The sequence below is a fragment of the Pristis pectinata genome, chromosome 21 (assembly GCF_009764475.1).
Source record: "Pristis pectinata isolate sPriPec2 chromosome 21, sPriPec2.1.pri, whole genome shotgun sequence".
Taxonomy (NCBI): domain Eukaryota; kingdom Metazoa; phylum Chordata; class Chondrichthyes; order Rhinopristiformes; family Pristidae; genus Pristis; species Pristis pectinata.
The window spans coordinates 5,372,461-5,393,120 of record NC_067425.1 but is presented as its reverse complement, the minus strand read 5'-3'; the positions used below and the strand labels follow the sequence as shown (position 1 = coordinate 5,393,120).

At 39.9% G+C, this 20,660-nt stretch overlaps 1 protein-coding gene across 1 annotated transcript in view; it reads left to right on the top strand.

The window, feature by feature from the left end:
- The window catches only part of cltca (clathrin, heavy chain a (Hc)), a 67,280-nt gene that overhangs the window by 24,900 nt on the left and 21,720 nt on the right, over positions 1-20,660 (top strand). The window contains exons 6-17 of the mRNA XM_052035196.1: positions 752-865; positions 1,443-1,616; positions 5,061-5,258; positions 5,799-5,999; positions 6,659-6,811; positions 7,479-7,601; positions 8,838-8,975; positions 10,638-10,802; positions 10,946-11,126; positions 13,485-13,648; positions 18,276-18,401; positions 18,612-18,754. Coding sequence (XP_051891156.1) covers positions 752-865; positions 1,443-1,616; positions 5,061-5,258; positions 5,799-5,999; positions 6,659-6,811; positions 7,479-7,601; positions 8,838-8,975; positions 10,638-10,802; positions 10,946-11,126; positions 13,485-13,648; positions 18,276-18,401; positions 18,612-18,754 — 1,880 coding nt within the window. The remainder of the gene's footprint in view (positions 1-751; positions 866-1,442; positions 1,617-5,060; positions 5,259-5,798; positions 6,000-6,658; positions 6,812-7,478; positions 7,602-8,837; positions 8,976-10,637; positions 10,803-10,945; positions 11,127-13,484; positions 13,649-18,275; positions 18,402-18,611; positions 18,755-20,660) is intronic.

The following is a 20,660-nucleotide window of genomic DNA, read 5'->3' as shown; positions in this document are numbered from 1 at the left end:
CTGCTTGTAACCTGATCTTGAGCTGTCTTTGGGCTAAAACCAAGCTACAAGCTTGTCATTGGTACACGAGAAAAGATGGTTCTAACAATCCTGGTCATGTACCTCAAAGCAAAAAAAAAACAAACTGCTATAGGAACTTGGCAGGTCAGACAGCATCTGTGGAGGCAAAGGGATAGTTGATGTTTTTGGTCAAGACCCTGCATTAGGACTGCTTGACCTGCCAAGTTCCACCAGTTTATTTTCACTTCAGATTCCAACATCTCCAGCCTAGTGTCTCAAGCACCTCAAAGCTTGCCTGGTGACATTGGCAATTCCATTCCCCTCAGTCCTTATCAACTGGCACATTAACAAACTTGGGACCTATTTTGGTCTACGTAGATCAATCACTCTTGGTTAACTAGATGCTCTCCAACTGGCAAATTCAGTGTTTGACTGTAAGTGTGTTGAGGATCTCACTAGAATGAGGCTGAAGTATACAGAAACCTCCTCAGGTGCTGTGGTTCCATTGTACCTAAAATGGATGTGCTTTTGCTTGTGGTAATATGAAGATGATGGCTAGAAATTTCTGACAAATAGACTAAAAATAGTAGGGAAGCTTGCATTAATACACTTCTGCATTGGATTAATTTATGAAAAATGCCATTGTCTAACAATGTCTTGTCCAACAGAGTATAGATTGAATGAATTGATTTATAATGCTTAATTATCTACCTCCTTTATGTATGCTGCTAATATAACTATTTCCTTGTAGCTTCACATCATTGAAGTGGGTACCCCTCCAACAGGGAATCAACCTTTTGCCAAAAAAGCAGTGGATGTCTTTTTCCCACCAGAAGCACAGAATGACTTTCCTGTTGCAATGCAGGTAAATTTATTAAGGTTGCACCACTTTATCCTGTGTCCTAATTGCTGTGGAGTAAACCGCAAAAGCAATGTTCATGGTGGATTCCCCATGGATTGGGCTGGATGTTGGCTTGTGGGAAGGAGTTTCTTAGCATGTTGTAATTCCTGGTTTCGAGGTTGGAGTTTTTACTGTACTGTTGACCACTCGACCCAACCGCTCCCCTCTCTCCACAAAAATGGTCTTGCAACATTACCAGACTACATTATGTACTGATCTTGATCTGTGGTCTTGGATCTCATTTTAAATTACAAACTTTGTATTGCATGTATATCTTGCTGTACAGTGAAATATTTTGACACTTCAATCCCTGTTTCATGCACATCAGTGTAAATCAGCAAGGACTTCTATCGTAAAGTAATTGAGAATATTTAGTTCATTGATTTCAAGATGCTGAATGCAACATCCTAACTCTCTGTTGGTGACAAATTACTAAGGAATAATGGGAATCTGAAGGCAGCAGGTGCCAAAACCAATACATTAATGCTTTAATTCACCCAGAAAATGAAATTTGATACCACTTTTCTTTTTAAATTTCAAGATAAGTGTGAAACATGATGTTGTCTTCCTGATCACTAAATATGGATACATCCACTTGTATGATTTGGAGACCGGTACCTGCATCTACATGAACAGGATTAGTGGAGAGACCATCTTCGTTACAGCAGGACATGATGCTACTTCTGGAATAATTGGAGTGAATAGAAAGGGCCAGGTAGGCTCACTATACACAGATTAGAGTTCAAAGTTGCCACTACACAAATGAAGTGCTTCAATTATATGACGGTTTTTAGTCTTCTGTGCCAGGTATCCATTTTAAATCCAAACTGCCCTCCATATTCCCTTTTGTACAGATATGGATCCCACTTGCATCACACTGATGTAAGCAAGTGCTGCAGTGTAAAATTGGAGTCTAATGTTTAGAATGGTTCAAGTTGCCATTGGAATCTGAAATATTCCAGGTTGCACAGATTAAACCTGCACAAGTTTGGCAGTAGTCAAATTGCTATAGCCCTGCACTAAATCAAACTGTTGTAGGGACTAACACTTTGAATTGTGCTGAATCTCTGGATAAATGTTAAATGTTGACTTTCAAGATTGCTTATTTTGAACTTTTGAGCAACTTTCCTTGCCCCCTCCACTCTTGTAAACTGATTTTTCTAGTTGCCCTCGGTCTGAATAATAAATCAGTTTGCTGCCATTGGCAATTCTTGGGCTGCCAAATTCAAGTGGGTCTCTGGAACCCTGGGGTCACCTCCCTCAGTGGTGGGACCCTGCACAGTGCCCTTGGAGGCGCAAGAGCAAGTCTCGCCCACAATGGTAGAAATGTCTGGCCAACAATGGATACTTCCTGGCTTAACTGTCTAAACTTGAATATGCAAACCTATCATTAAATCAAAATAAACGTGAACATCAAGCAAACTATGAAGGCTTGCGTTGGTCATGGTAAATTGGGAAACTGGATCCTCAAATGTTATGCATTTTCAGTTTACAAGTCATATTCTGTAGGCTATAAGTGGGCCAGCCATGGGTAGTAGAACATTGGCATTTAAATCATGTGCTTGAGCAGTAAGCTTGAGAATTGGGAAAATAAATATAAGAGTTTGATGAGAAGTGGATAAAGTATCTAAAGTTTCCTTTTCCTTTTTCAAAAGAAAAACAACTAACATTGTCTTGCAAACCTGACAGGAGAAAACGGCATTAGTTTAAAAGTACTGGAGACACTAATAGGACTGAGGTAGTAATTCCCAAGACCTTATGACCTACATCGTGGGGTTTTAAAGAAGGATTTCTCTGCAAATCCAGCCTGTTTAAGTTGTGCTTTATTTAACCTTGGATGTCAGTGTCCAAGTAAAACTCTCTCTCTGGCAAAATGACATGACTGTTTGCATTAAATTTACACAATCCACATAAAGACTGCCTGTTCTTCAAGATGTACATTTGTTTGTTAAATGGAGAACAGATGTGTCTTTCTGGTCTATACAGTTGTCACTATCACAAGCAGCCTGTAGTTTATTCCCATAAGACCACTTTGGCAATACAGGAATATAATGTGAGTAAGAATTAGGAGCAGGAGCTCTAGAAAACTCATGGCTGGTGTTAAACCTTCCTCATACTTGATTCCATTATCCCAAAATCTATCAACTTGTTTGAATGCTGAGCTTTGCGTCTATAATATTTGAGCTTTATTTTTAATCTGCTCATTTGCAAGTTTTTGTAATCGAGGATTCCTTAGCATTAGTTTGCTGTGGACTGAAAGTTTGTGGGTGAAGATAATTTTGTAATTTCAACTTTGTGGAACAAGGGTGAGGTCAGAGTTGGTATTAGCAATATTAATGACTAATATTTGGTGTGTAGTGTCACGAACCAGCAACAAAAGAAACACACTGAGCACTATTTTATTAATCACTACTTATGATAATACGTAAAATAAAAGTAAAAATGTTAGTATGTTAGAATTCAAAAATGTTAAACTTTGAACGTTAACCCCAAAACTAAACTCTTCATGTGTGTGTGACAAAGTCCCAAACTCCAAGTTCAGGAATGGTTCTTAAAGTTCAGTTCCGCAAGCCATAAGGTGAAACATGAGCAAGGGCTTCTTCAACAACCACCGTTGTCTGAAGATAAGACGTAGACGTAGAGAAACATAGAGAGAGTAAATACGAAATCCAAATGTTCCACGATGGAACCCCAGCGACACTTCAGTGTTTACTCGGTAGTGACTTCCTCACCCCGAAAAGCATCCGAATCGTGGTCGTCCACACACACAAATACCTGTTTCCTTCTACAGGTCAGCAACAAAGTGAACTCCACCGGATTACTTCCAACTTCCATACATGGATTTCAGTGGCAGACACAGTTACAGTTTCTCATCCATCGATAGAGAAAACTAGCAGGCTGGTGTCTCTCTCCCTTCTCTCTCTCTCCCTCTCCTCCTCCTTCTAACTTCTTCAACAACGTCATTACGTCCTTTATCTTCTATTGATGTAAGCACGCCCCACACACACACACACTCTATCTTAAAGGGACTTTCACTGAGTCTGTAACAGTAGAAAATCCTGTCCTTGAGTGTAAACTTGATACAGTTGCCTTGTTCACAGAACAGTTAATTACCTCTTGTGCAAGGAGCTCAGATGGGGCTAGGACAAAGGTTCCACATTGGTAGATTAGATTAGATTTTACTTGAACCTTGAACTTCTCTCTGTGCACTTCTGATTGCTGTATAGGAAGACTTGAAATTCAGTGCTTACTGATAATGAGACTTAAATTTCAGAACCTAATTTTGCAAATTATTATGTAATTCCTTACTATGGTGAATTTTCCACCTAATACCAAGCAATCTGATAACAACACGAAATCTGGAATTTATTCCTGTTACACGAGTGAACCTGGCTCATCCTGACCTTGGGAATAAACATGAAGGTGTGAAATTTTCTCACCTGATTATTGACAAATGTTCTGTGAATTGATGCATGCACTGCACCAGCTGGGCAAATGCACACTTGTAGGTTAAAACCAAAGCTGTTTCCCAGGTAATTGTTCCCAGGAACCCATGTATGCTGTCATATTGAGTAAAGATTGTGGGTGGGTTTTGGGAAATTGAGCCAAGCACTAACAGCAAGAATTTCAGCAGATGGCTTTTGGATGTAGCTTTTGACTTGGTACTAACAGGGACCAACCAGAATGTGGATGAGTATTTAGCTGCTTACCTTTTACAATCCAGACATGGAAATTCAGAACCTTATTACATCCTCTTGTAGGTTATATTTCAACTTGGATTGTAATGCAATGCCTCCCTTGAACTATTTTCTGGAGCTTATTTTCCTTTTAGTTTTATCTAAGATTTGTCAGCTTCCTTTTTTCATTCAAAAGTGGTCTTGCATATAAATTGCATTCAAGATGTCTGAACAGCTTGTCGTTTAATGAAAGCTCATTTCATTGAATTTGGAAACTTGGATACCTAGATTTTGGATGGAATATAGTGGGTTAGCTTGAATGCTTTAAAACGGAGTAGATTCTACCCAAGGGGAATGTATTGTCCTAAAGCAACCTCATTGTTCAAGAAGAGGTTTTGGTGAAGACTGCCACTTTTTGTTTCTACTTGATGAAATTCAGTTAATTTCTTTAAAGAATAAGAAACCCATCTTTGTCTTTGCAGGTATTGTCAGTGTGTGTTGAGGAGGAGAACATCATCCCTTACATCACAAATGTGTTGCAGAACCCAGACCTTGCTCTGCGCATGGCTGTGCGCAATAATCTGGCTGGGGCTGAGGAACTCTTTGCTCGAAAATTCAATGCACTCTTTGCTCAGGGAAACTATTCCGAAGCAGCAAAAATAGCTGCAAATGCTCCAAAGGTAATGTTCCATTAGGTTGAATGGGTTTCTTTTGGGGGGTGGCGAATGGGGTAAATGGTAGGGGAGGAGTACAATTGGATCTGACTAGACTAGTTTAAGTTGAGGGATGATTTGTTGGAAGTCTTTTAATCTCGTACCACCAGTCACTTTCTGCACCTAATGTTATCCTTGGAGGCTACACCTCCATTTAACAGCAGACATTTGTGTAGTGTTTAGTTGGCTTCAGCGCTATCTACATCCTTCATATTGAGCTAAATTTAGTGGCAGGTTCAGTTTTAATCAAGGGGGCATAGTGATTTCCATTTTGGTAAAGTCTAAGTATTTGTGGAGATGTGTGGGGTAAGTTTTCTTTTACGCAGTGGTGGGTGCCTGGAATGTGCTGCCATGGGTGGTGGTGGAGGCTGTTAGGCACATGAATGTGCAGACAATAAAAGGATATGGACATTGTGTAGACAGGAATGAATTAGTTTAGTTTGGCAGAACATTGTGGGCTGAAGGGTCTGTTCTTATCGGTTATCTATATTTTCCTTTTTAAAATAGGGTATCTTGCGCACTCCAGACACAATCAGGCGATTTCAGAGTGTACCTGCTCAACCAGGACAAACCTCCCCCCTGCTTCAGTACTTTGGGATCCTGCTTGATCAAGGACAGCTGAACAAATTTGAGTCTTTGGAACTTTGTCGGCCAGTGTTGCAGCAAGGCCGTAAGCAGTTGCTTGAGAAGTGGCTAAAAGAAGATAAGGTAATGCTTGCTTAACAGATGGCATTCCAATTTCATTTCATCACAGGCAGTAGTCCCTGTGCCCAGCAGATGCACTCAATGCAATAGCAGCAACCTAATGTCCTTGTGCATAGCTACACGTCAGTAGGGATCTTGGCAGATGAGTGGAATCAAATTGCTTGCACCAAGATGCAGATCACTGATGTTTATCTACTTGTAGTTAACTAACCTTTGGGATGAATTAATTCAATTTTTTTTCTACTTTCCAAACTGAAGTTGGTTCTTGAGTGAAATAAAATTAGTTGTGCTAATGTGCATTTTGCATACCTGTATAATTTGCTCCTTGTGCGTGTTACATTGAAAATTTTGGTCCCTAGTTAAATCGAAAGCTCTCCATTGTAGCCTGCTTTTTGTTGCTGTAACCAGCAACTGATATAACCCATAAGACTGGCTATAAACTTGTCTAACTAATTTAAGGTTGTTCAGCACTTAATTGACTAGTTTGGTTACTTTGATTAAACCCAGTTTATTGCCTTGGAAGATGAGATGCGGACAGCGCTGTTTTGAATGCCTTCTACTTTAGTTGTGCCATGTACCAATTTGACAAGTTAAACTTCCAAAAGTTGTTCTGTTCTTGTACAGATAAAATTGAACTTGTTAACTTGTTTTTGTTCCTGTAGCTGGAATGCTCAGAGGAACTTGGAGACATTGTGAAATCTGTGGACCCCACGCTGGCACTGAGTGTTTACTTGAGGGCAAATGTTCCCAATAAGGTGATCCAGTGTTTTGCTGAAACTGGTCAATTCCAGAAGATTGTGCTGTATGCCAAGAAGGTAGGTTGCAATAAAAAGTAATTTAGTGCTTTTGCTTGCTTGAGTGGTAGGACTTGAGTTTCTCTCATTTAAAGCATGTTAAACCTGCATTCAAGTATTGCAAAATCTTGTACTTTTCTGGATACTTGTAGAACACTTCTAGATGTCGTCAGTTGTGGGAGTCAAAATGGACGTGGTCTGTTTCACTTCATGTGGTTCTGTTCAGGTGGGGTGCGCTGTAGGCTATGCAACTCTGAGGGTGAATTGCCCTAAGATTATACCTTACCTTCTACCTTGACTCTCTTCTCTCTACACCTGCTTAATCCTTTACTTTCTTTGGGATTATTTTGAATATATTTGAAATAGATTTTAGTCACTGTCCTACTCTTAAAACATCCTAACCCTGTTTTGTTATACTCCATCTCGTGTCACTTCCTAGGGTCATGTGCTATTATCTTGTGGGTTACTTTTACAAATTGAAGTTTCAGACTTCCATTAATTGGATAGATTTTGCTGCAGTTGATTAAAGTTTGGGATATTAGCATGAACTAGAAAGTAAATCCATACTTTGATTTCTCAGCGCAAAAGGTGTGGCAACGTACTGAACAGTAGAAATGCAGAATCTACTTTGACTGCAGCTCGAACGATTACCTTTTCACTTTTGCTCGTATATCCATTCTGTCCCTAGGTTGGATACTCACCAGATTGGATCTTTCTGCTGAGAAATGTGATGAGGGTTGGGCCTGATCAGGGACTTCAGTTTGCTCAAATGTTGGTTCAGGATGAAGAGCCTCTCGCTGACATCACCCAGGTGAGAACTTGATTCTTCTCCTTCATTGAATTTTAAGAGCATCTATTTGAATAATTGTGCATTATAACTCGTAGCAGTGAGTGGAATGAAAGGCCTTGTGCTGAAACTTTTTTTGTAGACTTTAATTCAAACCATCTGTTGAAACTGCTGCTGGGTTTGGCTGATTATACATGGTTTCTACCACCTGTCTTCCTTGCTAGGAAATTCCATTGCAGTTGAATCATCGAATCATGTTCAGGGAAGGGAACCCTTCGGTCCTGCAGGATGTTTATTGTACAGTCAATTTCAGAACAATGGAGTATTCACTGGTTCATGGCCCAACATGAACCAAAGATTTTGATAAACTTGTGGCAAGTGTAACTACTCAGTTCTCTTTACTCGTGCATAGTGGAATGTGAGGTTTGATCACTTTAGCCAGGTCTGATTTTAGTGGTTGATCACTATCTGTCCTTGAAGGATGGAAATGAGAATGCCCAGTACCTTGTGCTGGAGATCTTTTTTGTATGTGATAATTGTGGAAATTCCACTCTAAATTTTAGCAAGAGCAGGATGTTTGGAATAAACTGCTTGTAAAGATGGAATATTTAGTAACTTGAGTAAATATTTGTAGGTGATTAGCATGGCTGGGATAGCTTTCAAAATGCCTGTACAGGGAACAATGGGTTTATCCAGTAGTTCCACAGACTGGTAACATGGTTGTAAACTTGCATGATTCACTTCATTTGGAAAGGCAAAATAACTCGTACCAACCTCTTTGTAGGACCCACCCCTATGAAGATATCATTTTATTTAATGGTTTGAGTTGGCTTTGGTAATTTGGAAATCATCTCCAGTGCCTGCCTTCTGGTTGATTCATCCTTGTAAATCAGGATTGCAGGACAAGTTAAATAACCGTCTGTATTATTAAAGGTTTACTTCCCCACAGCTATCAGACTTCTGAACCAGTCACCTCTTTCACATCTTCCTGGTGATGTTGCCATGTTTTCAAACCCTTAATTCTACCTCTTCCATTATTTGTCACCTTCAGCGTTTCTGTTTGCATTATTTCAGATTTCACTACTGCACTTAGTACCATTCTGTTGTTTTGCACGTTGCTGTATTTATCATTACCATGTACACTGTTTACTCTGAGCTTCATACGAGCAAGGAATTTCATTGCACCCTGGTGTATATGACGTTTAACTAATCTGAAGCTGAGAAGATCATGCACTACTTCCAACTGTGATCTTGTTGCAGATTGTCGATGTGTTCATGGAATACAACTTGATCCAGCAGTGCACGTCCTTCCTGCTCGATGCGCTCAAGAATAACCGTCCATCTGAAGGTGCCCTCCAGACCCGCCTGCTGGAAATGAACCTCATGCATGCTCCTCAGGTATAGGTGCTGCTGCAGAAGTGCTTTCAGTGTGGCCTGGCAGAGAAAGTTACACCAGTACTTCACTTGGCTGTTTGGGCTTGTGTTCCCAGAATGAGTGCTAAAAAGTATCTTTATCATTGTTTAGAGATGTTATTGACACCTGTGCTGTGCCTGGAACTGGTTGAGGTTCAGCGCACTGGCAGTCTCAGAGACAAGAAAATGGTTAGTGATATCATTGCTCCAAGCCCCTGGGGCAGTCTACAATGGCCTTGGGGTTGGTGTTGACCATGCCCTTCACTGAGATGTGGAATCTGGAACTGTATCCTGGCTGGCAGGGTGAGTGTGAGACGTCACTGGGATTGGCGGCAACTGTCTGGTGTTGACAGACTGCCTGCATCCTATGGTATTGTCACCATCTGTTGATATGATGGAACTGTTTTTCTCTGCTTGCTACAGAGCCATCTTTTTCCCCAGCCCAAAGCTCTCTGATTAGCAATAAGTTTAACAGTCAGTATCTGAAATAAAAACTGAATGTTAGATTAACTGGCCACTAAATTGCCCCTGGTTTCTGGATGAGTGGTAGAATCTAAGGATGGGGTGTGGGGAGAATGGGTTAGTGAAAAAGGATGGTTGACGCATTCAATAGGCACCCTTTCTGTATTTCTGATTCTACAACATTGTACTGGAAGGACCCAGCAGGTCAAACAGCATCAGTGATAAGAGCAACAGTTGCTCTCGTGGGTCAAGAACCCTTTAAAACTGGGGAAGTGAGAAGACGGGTGTTCCAGTGAGGGAGGGAATGCCCAAGATGAGTTACAGAGCAGTCGTCAGGTAACGAATACTTGTAAACCTGCAGCTGGTATCAAAGGCCATTTAAATGTTGTACAGTCACGTCTGTGCTGCAAATGGAATGGTTACCGGAAATTATTAAATCCAGCGGTTGGGGCTGCAGCATATAATTGTGTGGAAGATGAGGTGCTGTTCCTTGAGCGTAGGAGGCCAAAGACCAGCAGATTGGAGTAGGGACGGAAAACTAAAATTGGCAGAATTACCTCGTCTGTTTTTATTTGTCTGTTTAACAAAAAATGCTTGTGCTCTATCTTTGTGTAAGTCATTCACTGATGACCAAGAATAATTGCAACATTTCTTCCGTCACCCATGTTCACCTGGAGATTGAAATGCAGCAACTTTGCTTTGTCATCCTTAATTCTAAAATGTTTCACTTCCTTTTAGTTGGAGCAACAGCAGTGTACCTTTTTTGGCTGACTCATCTACCCTCTGGTGGCTATTTAGGTTAAATACATTGAATTATTTGCCAGCTTGTTGCATTGAATGTGATTATTGCTTCAGTGTCACTTTTGGATAGCCTACTTAAATATGAAGGAAGTGACTGTAATGTTCAATATGTCCAGTGTATTTTTCACACTCCTGTCACATGCATGCTATGACTCAGTCGCAGATGTCTTGCTAATCTGGTGTCTTCACTAGTAGGAGTTGGCATCTGTACAGTTGATTACGTCTTCACATCAGACTTCTGACAATTTAAGAAATGTCTGACATTTCATCCAGAATGAATCCGGATTGTGTGCTGGTACAAACCCGACGTGTTGTCATAAGGTGCTTTATCTCCCCGACCCCAAATGTCCTAGCTTATTTGTACACTTGATCATTGGTTTGCAGGTAGCAGATGCTATTCTCGGAAATCAGATGTTCACTCACTATGACCGTGCACACATTGCTCAGCTCTGTGAGAAAGCAGGACTGTTACAAAGAGCTCTGGAACATTATACAGATCTCTATGACATCAAGCGTGCTGTTGTCCACACCCACCTCCTCAATCCAGAGGTCAGTAATAAATTTCCACCATTTGGGATATGGGGAAGGAATAATTTAATACTTGAGGGCTAGTTTAAATTTTAAAATGCCAAACATGGCTCATGTTGCCAATCTAAATTTACGACTTTGATATTCCTATTAACTTCCCACAGTGGCTCGTCAATTACTTCGGCTCTCTCTCTGTTGAGGACTCTGTTGAATGCCTGCGTGCCATGCTGTCTGCTAACATCCGTCAGAATCTGCAGATCTGTGTGCAAGTCGCCTCCAAATACCATGAGCAACTGGGCACCCAGCAACTGATCGAACTGTTTGAGTCTTTCAAGAGCTTTGAAGGTAGATGCTAAAAATTTCTATAGAATTATCATGGGTGGAGATTTGGCCATGAGTTAGTAGCATTAAATTCCAGCTGCCGTGTGAGCCAATTGCACAGGTTTTGTCATTCTAATTGAATAGTGCAGGATTCAGTGTCTCCTGTAATTTCCCTGCTTGGCTTGGCATAAGTCTAATTAGCAGTTTGAAGAGTAAATATCACAGCCTATACAATCAAAGTTTACAATCCTTCATGTCTGTGTGAAGGCTCTCCAACAATTTGTTTTAATATCAATTGATGCCCTCACTGCTGTCCTGAAATGTGTACCCCACCTTCCATGCTTCATTTAAAGAGTCCCCTGTGTTCTGTGAAGGCATTTGGGCCAATTTGCAATGCTGCTGCTTACTTCTGTGAACCAGTCTTTGCAAGAACCATAGAACACTACAGCACAGAAAACAGGCCATTTGGCCCTTCTAGCCTGTGCCGAAACGGTATTCCGCTAGTCCCATTTACCTGCACCCAGTCCATAACCCTCCAGACCTCTCCCGTCCATGTATCTATCCAATTTATTCTTAAAACTCAAGTGAGCCCGTATTTACTACATCAGATGGCAGCCCGTTCCACACTCCCACCACTCTGAGTGAAGAAGTTCCCACTAATGTTCCCCCTAAACTTTTCCCTTTTCACCCTAAAGCCACGTCCTCTCGTACTTATCTCTCGTAATCTAGGTGGAAAGAGCCTACTCGCATTTACTCCGTCTATACCCTTCATAATTTTGTAAACCTCTATCAAATCTCCCCTCATTCTTCTACGCTGCAAGGAATAAAGTCCTCACCTGTTCAATCTTTCCCTGTAACTCAATTCCTGAAGACCCGGCAACATTCTAGTAAATCTCCTCTGCACTCTTTCAATCTTACTGATATTCTTCCTATAGTTAGGTGACCAGAACTGCACACAGTACTCCAAATTTGGCCTCACCAATGTCTTATACAACCTCACCATAACATCCCAACTCCTATACTCAATACTTCGATTTAAGAATGCCAGGATGCCAAAAGCCTTCTTTACAACCCTGTCTACCTGCGGCACCACTTTCAGGGAATTATCTATCTAAACTCCCAGATCCCTTTGTTCCTCCGCACTCCTCAGTGCCCTACCATTTTCTGTGTATGTCCTACCTTGATTTGTCCTTCCAAAATGCAACACCTCACACTTGTCTGCATTAAATTCCATCTGCCATCTTGTGGCCCATTCTTGCAGTTGGTTCAGATCCCTCTGCAAGCTTTGAAAGCCTTCCTCGCTGTCCACTAAGCCTCCAATCTTAGTGTCATCAGCAAACTAGCTGATCCAATTTACCACATTATCATTTAGATCATTGATATAGACAACAAACAACAATGGCCCCAGCACAGATCCCTGAGGCACACCACTAGTCACAGGCCTCCAGTCTGAGAAACAATCATCCACTACCACTCTGTCTTCTCCCACACAGCCAATTTCGAATCCAGTTTACAACCTTTCCATGGATATCTAGTGTCTGACCTTCTGAACTAACCTCCCATGTGGGACCTTCAAAGGCCTTACTAAAGTCCATGTAGACAACATCCACATTGGGTTTGTGTACTATTTTAGATTTAATTTCAGATCTTTAGTGTACACTTCATATCCTGTCACTTTGGCGGAAACTCGTGCATAACTTTGCTCTCCTGTATGATTCTGACCAAACTTGAAATTGCAGTCTCCATTGCTCTTTGGTTTTGTAGCTTGATGGAAGTGTACCTTTTTTTTGCTTCATCACAATTTAAATATTTGTCTTTCACATTCGTCCATTGGTTTTGTCTTTGACCTTTATTTGCTGTAACTAGTTTCAAAATCTTAAAATGCTTCATTTGTCTTGCCTTTATATTAGAAATCCAAAAATTTATGTCTAGCTTTGTTCCAGTGTCCTTCCTACCAATTCTGTCCTGCTCCCTGCCCCTTCAGACAGCTATAAACCTGAGCCTTTTTTTAAAAACTGATTTATGCAACCTTTAGTTGCATTTATTTGCCTTTTATGGACATGTTTTTTAATGAGCAAATTATTGAGTTGCAAGTTAAGGCAGTGGCTGGCTTCCACTTTTCATGGTCCTTTCTGGGTTCTAGCTGATGTAACAGCTCGGTAGTGGGTAGATCCACAAGGTACATTCTAGGTAGCATTGTGAGCAGTTTCTTTGTGCCCAAAAAATAGCTTTGGATTTGAATAGGTTTGATGAATATCTGCAATTTTGTATTTTTTAACCTGAAATTTGGAGTACAAATGGGGGCTTTTATCCATGGGCATTGAGTAAAAGTGGTAGTTTCCTTAACGAACAGACTACCATGTAACAAGCTTTTCTTTTAAGGTCTGTTCTACTTTTTGGGCTCCATTGTAAACTTCAGTCAAGATCCAGAAGTTCACTTCAAATACATTCAGGCTGCCTGCAAAACTGGTCAGATCAAAGAGGTGGAGAGAATCTGTCGTGAGAGCAATTGCTATGACCCAGAACGTGTGAAGAACTTCCTTAAGGTAAATTATTTTCATGTGTTTGGCTCCTCCATAAACTCCAGGATGTGTAGGTCAATTCTAAGAGTACCAAGTAGCTACTTTTCTGTCTAGCAGATATTTTTGCATAATTAATTCCAACCAAAAGCCCCTGTAGCTTGCCCCCCCCTTCCCCTTTGGAAGCTTCTGTTGTGTTTGTGCATGTGGTATGATTTAAAATGTGTGGAATTCAATTTTGTGCTGACCCATATAGGATCTATAGAAATGTTTTAAAAAAAAGGATTCCATGGTATTTGTCCCAGTTGCTAACAGAAACCGTACCTGTTTGCACAAAATGCACGTTTGTGTAGGCTGTGTTGCCAAAAATAGTTCAACATTGTCGGTTGCTGTTCTCCTGACATGGGCACCTGCAACTCACTTTGTGTAGTCAAAAGTCCACTTTTCTCAACCCAGACTTCAGGCTGCTCCTTATAAGTGGTCTGGGCTGAACCTCAGTAAGATTTCAATCCTTGGTTATCATAGAATCAAACAGCATGGAAATGGGCCATTCAGCCCAACTTGTCTGTGCTGACCAGTGGGCACCCTTCCATGTTAATCCCGTTGCCTAGCACTTGGTTCACAGCTCTCTATGGTAAGTGTTCATCTAGACTTCTGAACTCTGTTAGCAACCCAGCTCCAACCATTCTCTCAAGCATTGCATTCCAGATACTTGCCGCTCTGAGTGAAGGTCTCCCTTGTATTCCATCCTAAATCTCTTCCCCTTGCCTTAAAGCTATGCTCCCTGGTTTTATGTACCTCCTATGGGGAAAAGTTTTCTACAATCTGCTCTATCCATACCTCCATGATTTTATATATCTCAGTCATCTCCTGTCTTAACTGCTCCAGGGATAACAGACCTAGCTTCTGCAGTCTCTCCACACACCTGCTCCGTCCCAGGCAACACCCTGGTGAATCTTCTTTACACCCTCTCCAGTGCCATCACATCGTTCCTTTTACCTTAAGCCCAGAATTGCAGGCAGTAAGCTGGGTTCTGACGGAGGTTTTTTAAAGTTGGAGCATAACCTCCTTCTGTATTCAGTGCCCTGACCAATGAGGGTCAGTATCCTGTCCTCCTAACTGTTATCTACCTGCATTGCCACCTTCCCGTATCTAAGGACTTGGCCTCCCAAGGTCCCTCTGAGGAGACTAGGATATACACTATGAAATAAGGTCGTGGTGTACTGAGGAACGGTGCTCCCAAAATGCATCACCTCATTTCTGGATTAACTCCATCTGCCATTTTGCCAATGTGTAGATTATCTCTCTGAAGCCTTAAGACTACTTTCCACATGACTGGCGGTCTCTGCCATCCACAAATTTGCTGATTTTGCCTTCGAGTCATTCCATGCATATTTTAAACAACAAAGGTCCCAGCACAGATCCTTGTGTAGTATTGGGCACCCAGTTGCAAAAACACCCAAGCCAAGTATGGATCCAGTTTGCCAACTTGCCCTGGATCCCATGGCCCCAACCTCCGAACCAATCTGCCACGTGGGATCTTGTCAAAGGCTTTGGTAAAGTCCATGTAATCTCATCTACTGCCCTGCCCTCACCAATGCACTATTACCTTACTGCAACGTTTGCTGTAAATTTGAACCATTTTTAAAATGAGATGATGAATTTGTGGCTAAGATTCGATTATAGAGGTAGCTTCGTAACTTTGTTTGAACTTGTCTAATTTAGCTACATTGAGCATTTTACAGATCCCATTCCCCTTTCTCTCCTGCTGTGCCCCCACCCCCAAAAAAAACTAAACCATTAAACCCCCCACAAACGTTAAACCTGATGACTAAAAGCCTTTGACAATCTTTCTGGGTACAAAAGCAGCCATTAAGCTTCATGTATTAATAGAACAGACAAAACTGCAGAAGCTTTTTCTTCCAATAGTAAAGTTTGAGAATGTTAAACTTGGTCTGCTCTCAGTTTATGATGAATTTGGTGACCAGCTCTTGATGGAACCTATTGTCTTTTGTGCTGTTCCTTGTATCTGGAATGGGCAGGACATGTACCAGGTAAACTTTACAATGCAGGTTGCCTCTCCCTTTTCCCCTTCCCCCTTGTTCCAGCAGACTTGATCCTTCTTTATTTGTGCAGGATAGTGCTCTTGGATGTGGAGACTGACTTAAAATCAGCTAAATACTGAGACTTACAAACTTGTTCTTCCAGAACTCTGCCCATTTACATAATATCTAAAACTGCTCTGCATGGAATCTTGCATGACAAGGCATTCTGACTGAGCTGAATAACTTTCATGCAGTTCTGTTATGGGCTTATTGACAAAACAAATTTAGTTCACACTTGGAGACCTCTAAATTAACATTTTAAAATACTATAAAGCTAAATGGTCTTGACTGTTAGCAGGTTCTGTGGTTTTGATACCTTTGTTTGCAAGCTCACCCAAGCTAGGGAAGTTGTCCAGGCTGTATCTTCAGTCAATCCAGCAATGTTGAATTGCACACTTGAAATCCATCTCTATCTGATGCTTTCCAATGAAAACTAAGACTAATTTTGGCATGGGGGTATGGCAAGTTTACTGGACTAATCCAAAGAGCTGGATTACTGATTCAGGCACGTTCAAATCCACCATCTCAACTGGGGGATTCACCATCTTGGAATGAGCATCTAGATTTGGTAATAGTAAACATCAGAGGAGCAGATGTTATCTGAAGGAAATTTTCCATCCCTGGCTTGTCTAGTCTTCCTATCTAGTTGGGTTTCTTTAACTGGGTAACAAAAATACCTTAACCTTAATCCACATTTTAAAAACTTCTGCCCAATGTTGGACTGGCTTGTTGAGGAAAGGGCTACATTAGATTTTGATTGGATTCACCACCAGTTTGTCCAGAGATGCATGATTTGCAATTCATTTGATCAGTTGCTGATGGGCAAATTTGTGGACGTTCACTGCCAGAAGACAAACTAGTATTTGGAATCCCACAGCTTAAAAGGGGAAGAAAGTAAATTCAAATCTGCAGTTGGGTTGGTTGATTTCACAGCCACAGAATTGGCATCGGCTGTCTTGAGCAATTTGGTGCCAATTCACCAATAAACTAGGTAAAGGGTTGGTGAAAATGACAGCTCAGCTATAAATAGACAAAATACAGCTATGGGCCTTGAACTGGTGCAGTTTTTTACTCTTTTGGATGGGTTCCAATGCGGTAAAATTCTTGGTAAACTAATAGATTATCCAGGCTATTGGATGTTGTTCCAATAAATACCCTAAACTTGTGTTACACAGAACCTGGTGAGTTTAAAGGGAGCATGGGAAATGGGGCCCTTGTGGGCCAGATAATGAACCTCTTTGTCAACGATTACTTTTATTGTAGGTCCAGAGTTGTAGCTAATTCAGTTCTATGTCTTAAACGGGGACAGTCTTGGTGCTTCCCATGCCATTGCCCTTGGTACTATGAGCCTTAGAGAGAGGTCTTGCTGCACGAAAGGTTTTGCATCTGGCATGTAATGCAGGATATATCCATTGAAATTTCCAATATCAATGAGCAATGTTTAATGGCAGAAATGCTACTGTTAAGAACTAAACCAGAGATGTTTTCTTTAGGATTGGTTAATTCTACAACTATGGATGACTGAAATGGACCATTTTAGAATTGGGGCACAGCACTTGGAATTGGTATACTGCAGACTGGCTGAAATACATAGGGAAAGCACTTTCCAAATCCCAGATTAAAATTCCATCCAATTGTATAACAATGTCTGCTTCCCAGTCCCAGAGTGCTATTCCTGCAGTAATTGCGAGCTTAAAGATCACTGCATTAGCTTTGGGTTTGTTATCTTAATGCATCTAATTTGGTTTGTCACTAAAAAGGTCTTGGGCTAAGTGTGAAAATGTCCACATTTGGACATGCCTTGTGTACATTTAAGGCTACAGGTTTGCTACAGGAGCCACTAACTGTTGCAAGTAGAATCTGTAACATGTTCCTTGCTCAGCCAAGCAGTGTGTACCATGTCCTCGTGTTAAAATGGATTAGATTGATTAGGACAAAGATGCATTTAAGATGAATTAGACTAATGGCTTGTTTTTTAGCACCCTGTTCATAGCTAGCTGCTCATTCTTTAATAGGAACGTGTACAAGATGCCTTTACTGACGTTTGTTTGAAATTTGTTTGTGCCCTTGTAACAAAGTATTCGAACATTGTTTTGAGTCTTTCTTGCCCACAGCTAGTGTGACGTGTCGAGTAAGCTTAGTGTTTTGGAATCTGTTTGAATTAACTGAGACCTTGACTAGAAATCTTGAGGTGAAATGTTAACCAATAAAGTAGATTGTATAAGGGTCAAATACAGATCTACATTGTAAACCGTATTTTTCTTTTCTCCATTTGCATCCCTTTGGCACTAAAGTTCCTTTTGTGGACATGTCTAGCACGCGGCTACTCTTGCTGCAGCAGTTAATGTTTTTGGCATAACTTGAGTGGTCCATTACAAGATGTACGTTGGAATGTTTAGGATTTAACTAATACTTTTACCACTGGAGAAAAGCAGCATTTCTGTACATCAAGATTATGTATTTTTAAAATGCCATACTTGGTTCTGACAAGAGCAACAGGTGGTTTGTGGTTTTGAACTCTGAAGCTACTCACTATGTTTTGTTTATAGGAGGCCAAATTGACTGACCAGCTGCCACTGATAATAGTGTGTGACCGTTTTGACTTTGTGCACGACCTGGTGTTGTATCTGTACCGCAACAATCTGCAGAAGTACATTGAGATCTATGTTCAGAAGGTGAGCGAGTTCTTGGGGAAGATGCCTTTGCTGTGAATTTTGTCAAGTGGTTTGTAGTTTTGTTTTTGGGTTGGTTACTGGGACAGAAAACTAAATTTGCTGTTTGCCTTACTAGAGTTGCTATCCACATGTAAAGGGTGTGTCTTGCCCATGTGTCCTGCTGCTTTATTGTAACTAGAATGTGTCAAGAACATGATTACATTTGCATAGGTGAATCCAAGTCGTTTGCCAGTTGTGGTCGGAGGGCTGCTTGATGTGGATTGTTCAGAGGATGTCATCAAGAATCTGATACTCGTCGTACGTGGACAGTTCTCTACTGATGAACTGGTTGCTGAAGTAGAGAAGCGAAACAGGTATCAAACCCATTCCATGTATTAACTTCTGGCTAACTTTAATCTTTCTTTTTCAATCTTTTTATTAGTTTTCAAATTAATACAGATTGATATATAGCATCAATATTTATACATGTAATACAAAGAGATCAGGATAACAATCATAGCATATATAATCATAAAGAACATTAAAATATAAAAAAAATCTGTAGATCCAACGATCTCTTAGTAAATGAATATAATATAAAAGAAAGGAAAGAAAAAGATTTATTATATAAATTTTAAAAAAAAACAAATCAATAAAAAAAATTATAAACAATATAAATTAAACAAAAAAAAACTTTTTAAAAGAAAAACAAACAACAAAAAAAAGAAGAAAAAACTGGGCTAAAATTTCTCAGTAGAAACAGAGCAATACTATGTCGTCGAGTCCGTTCCTCCAAGTTGGAAAGTTATTGGAAGGGGATCTACATCATGTGAAAATATTAAATAAATGGACTCCAAATATCTTCAAATTTAAGCGAAGGACCAACAGTACCACTCCTAATTTTTTCCAAGTTTAAACGTGATATAGTTTGAGAAAACCATTGAAAAGTAGTAGGGGGTATTGGATCCTTCCATTTAAGCAAAATGGATCGTTTGGCCATTAATGTAACAAAAGCAATCATACGGTTAGCAGAAGGAGATAAATGGCCAGACTCTATCCTTGGTAATCCAAAAATTGCAGCGATAGGGTGAGGTTGTAAATCAATCTTCAATACGTTTGAAATAATGTTAAAAATGTCTTTCCAATATTTTTCCAGAAGAGGACAGGACCAAAACATATGTGTCAAAGAAGCCACATTCAATTTATATCTATCACATATAGGATTTATACGGTTATAGAAACGAGCTAACTTATCTTTGGACATATGGGTCCTGTGGACTACCTTAAACTGTATCAACGAGTGTCTGACACACATTGAAGATGTATTGACTAAATGAAGAATTTAGTCTCTATAGGTATAGATGTCTGGAGTTCACTTTCCCATTCACTCTTAATTTTGTCTAATGATTCTAGACGTTTCATAATTAAATCATAAATTATCGCTATCAAGCCCTTCTGATAAGGATTAAGACCTAACATTTTTTCTGTAGTTTCAATTTTGTAAGGTGTCGGAAAAGAGGGTATAGTAGTTTTTAAAAAATTTCTAATCTGCAAATATCGAAAAAAGTGTGATCTAGGCAAATTATATTTATTAGACAATTGTTCAAAAGATGAAAAACAGTTATCAATGAATAGATCCCGAAAACATACTATTCCCTTCCTTTTCTATATGGAAAAAGCTGAGTCAGCTCTAGAAGGATGAAAGAAAAAATTAGATTGAATGGGACTTGACAAATTAAATTTATTCAATCCAAAAAATTTACGAAATTGAAACCATATTCGTATTGTATGTTTAACAATTGGGTTAGTCGTATGTTTACTTAACTTGGTAAGTGCAAAAGGGAGAGAAGCACGTAAAATAGAAACTAATGAAAAGTCAGGAACTGATTGGTGCTCAAGGCATACCCATTTGGGGCATTGAATTACATCAGAATCTTGTATCCAAAAAATTAAATATCTAATAGTATAATCTAAAGTTAGGCAAGGCCAAACCACCATCCTTTTTTAATTTTTGTAAATATTTCTTACTTAACCTTGAGTTTTTATTCTGCCAAATATATGAAAGAATTTTAGAATCAATAGTGTCAAAAAAAGATTTCGGGACAAAAAATTGGAATGGCTTGAAATAAATATAAAAATTTTGGTAAAATATTCATCTTAATCGCATTAATTCGGCCTACCAATGATAAAGACAGTGGAGACCACTTAGTAAATAATTGATTAACATGGTGAATTAAAGGCAATAGATTAGCTTTAAATAAGTCCTTATGTTTCTTGGTA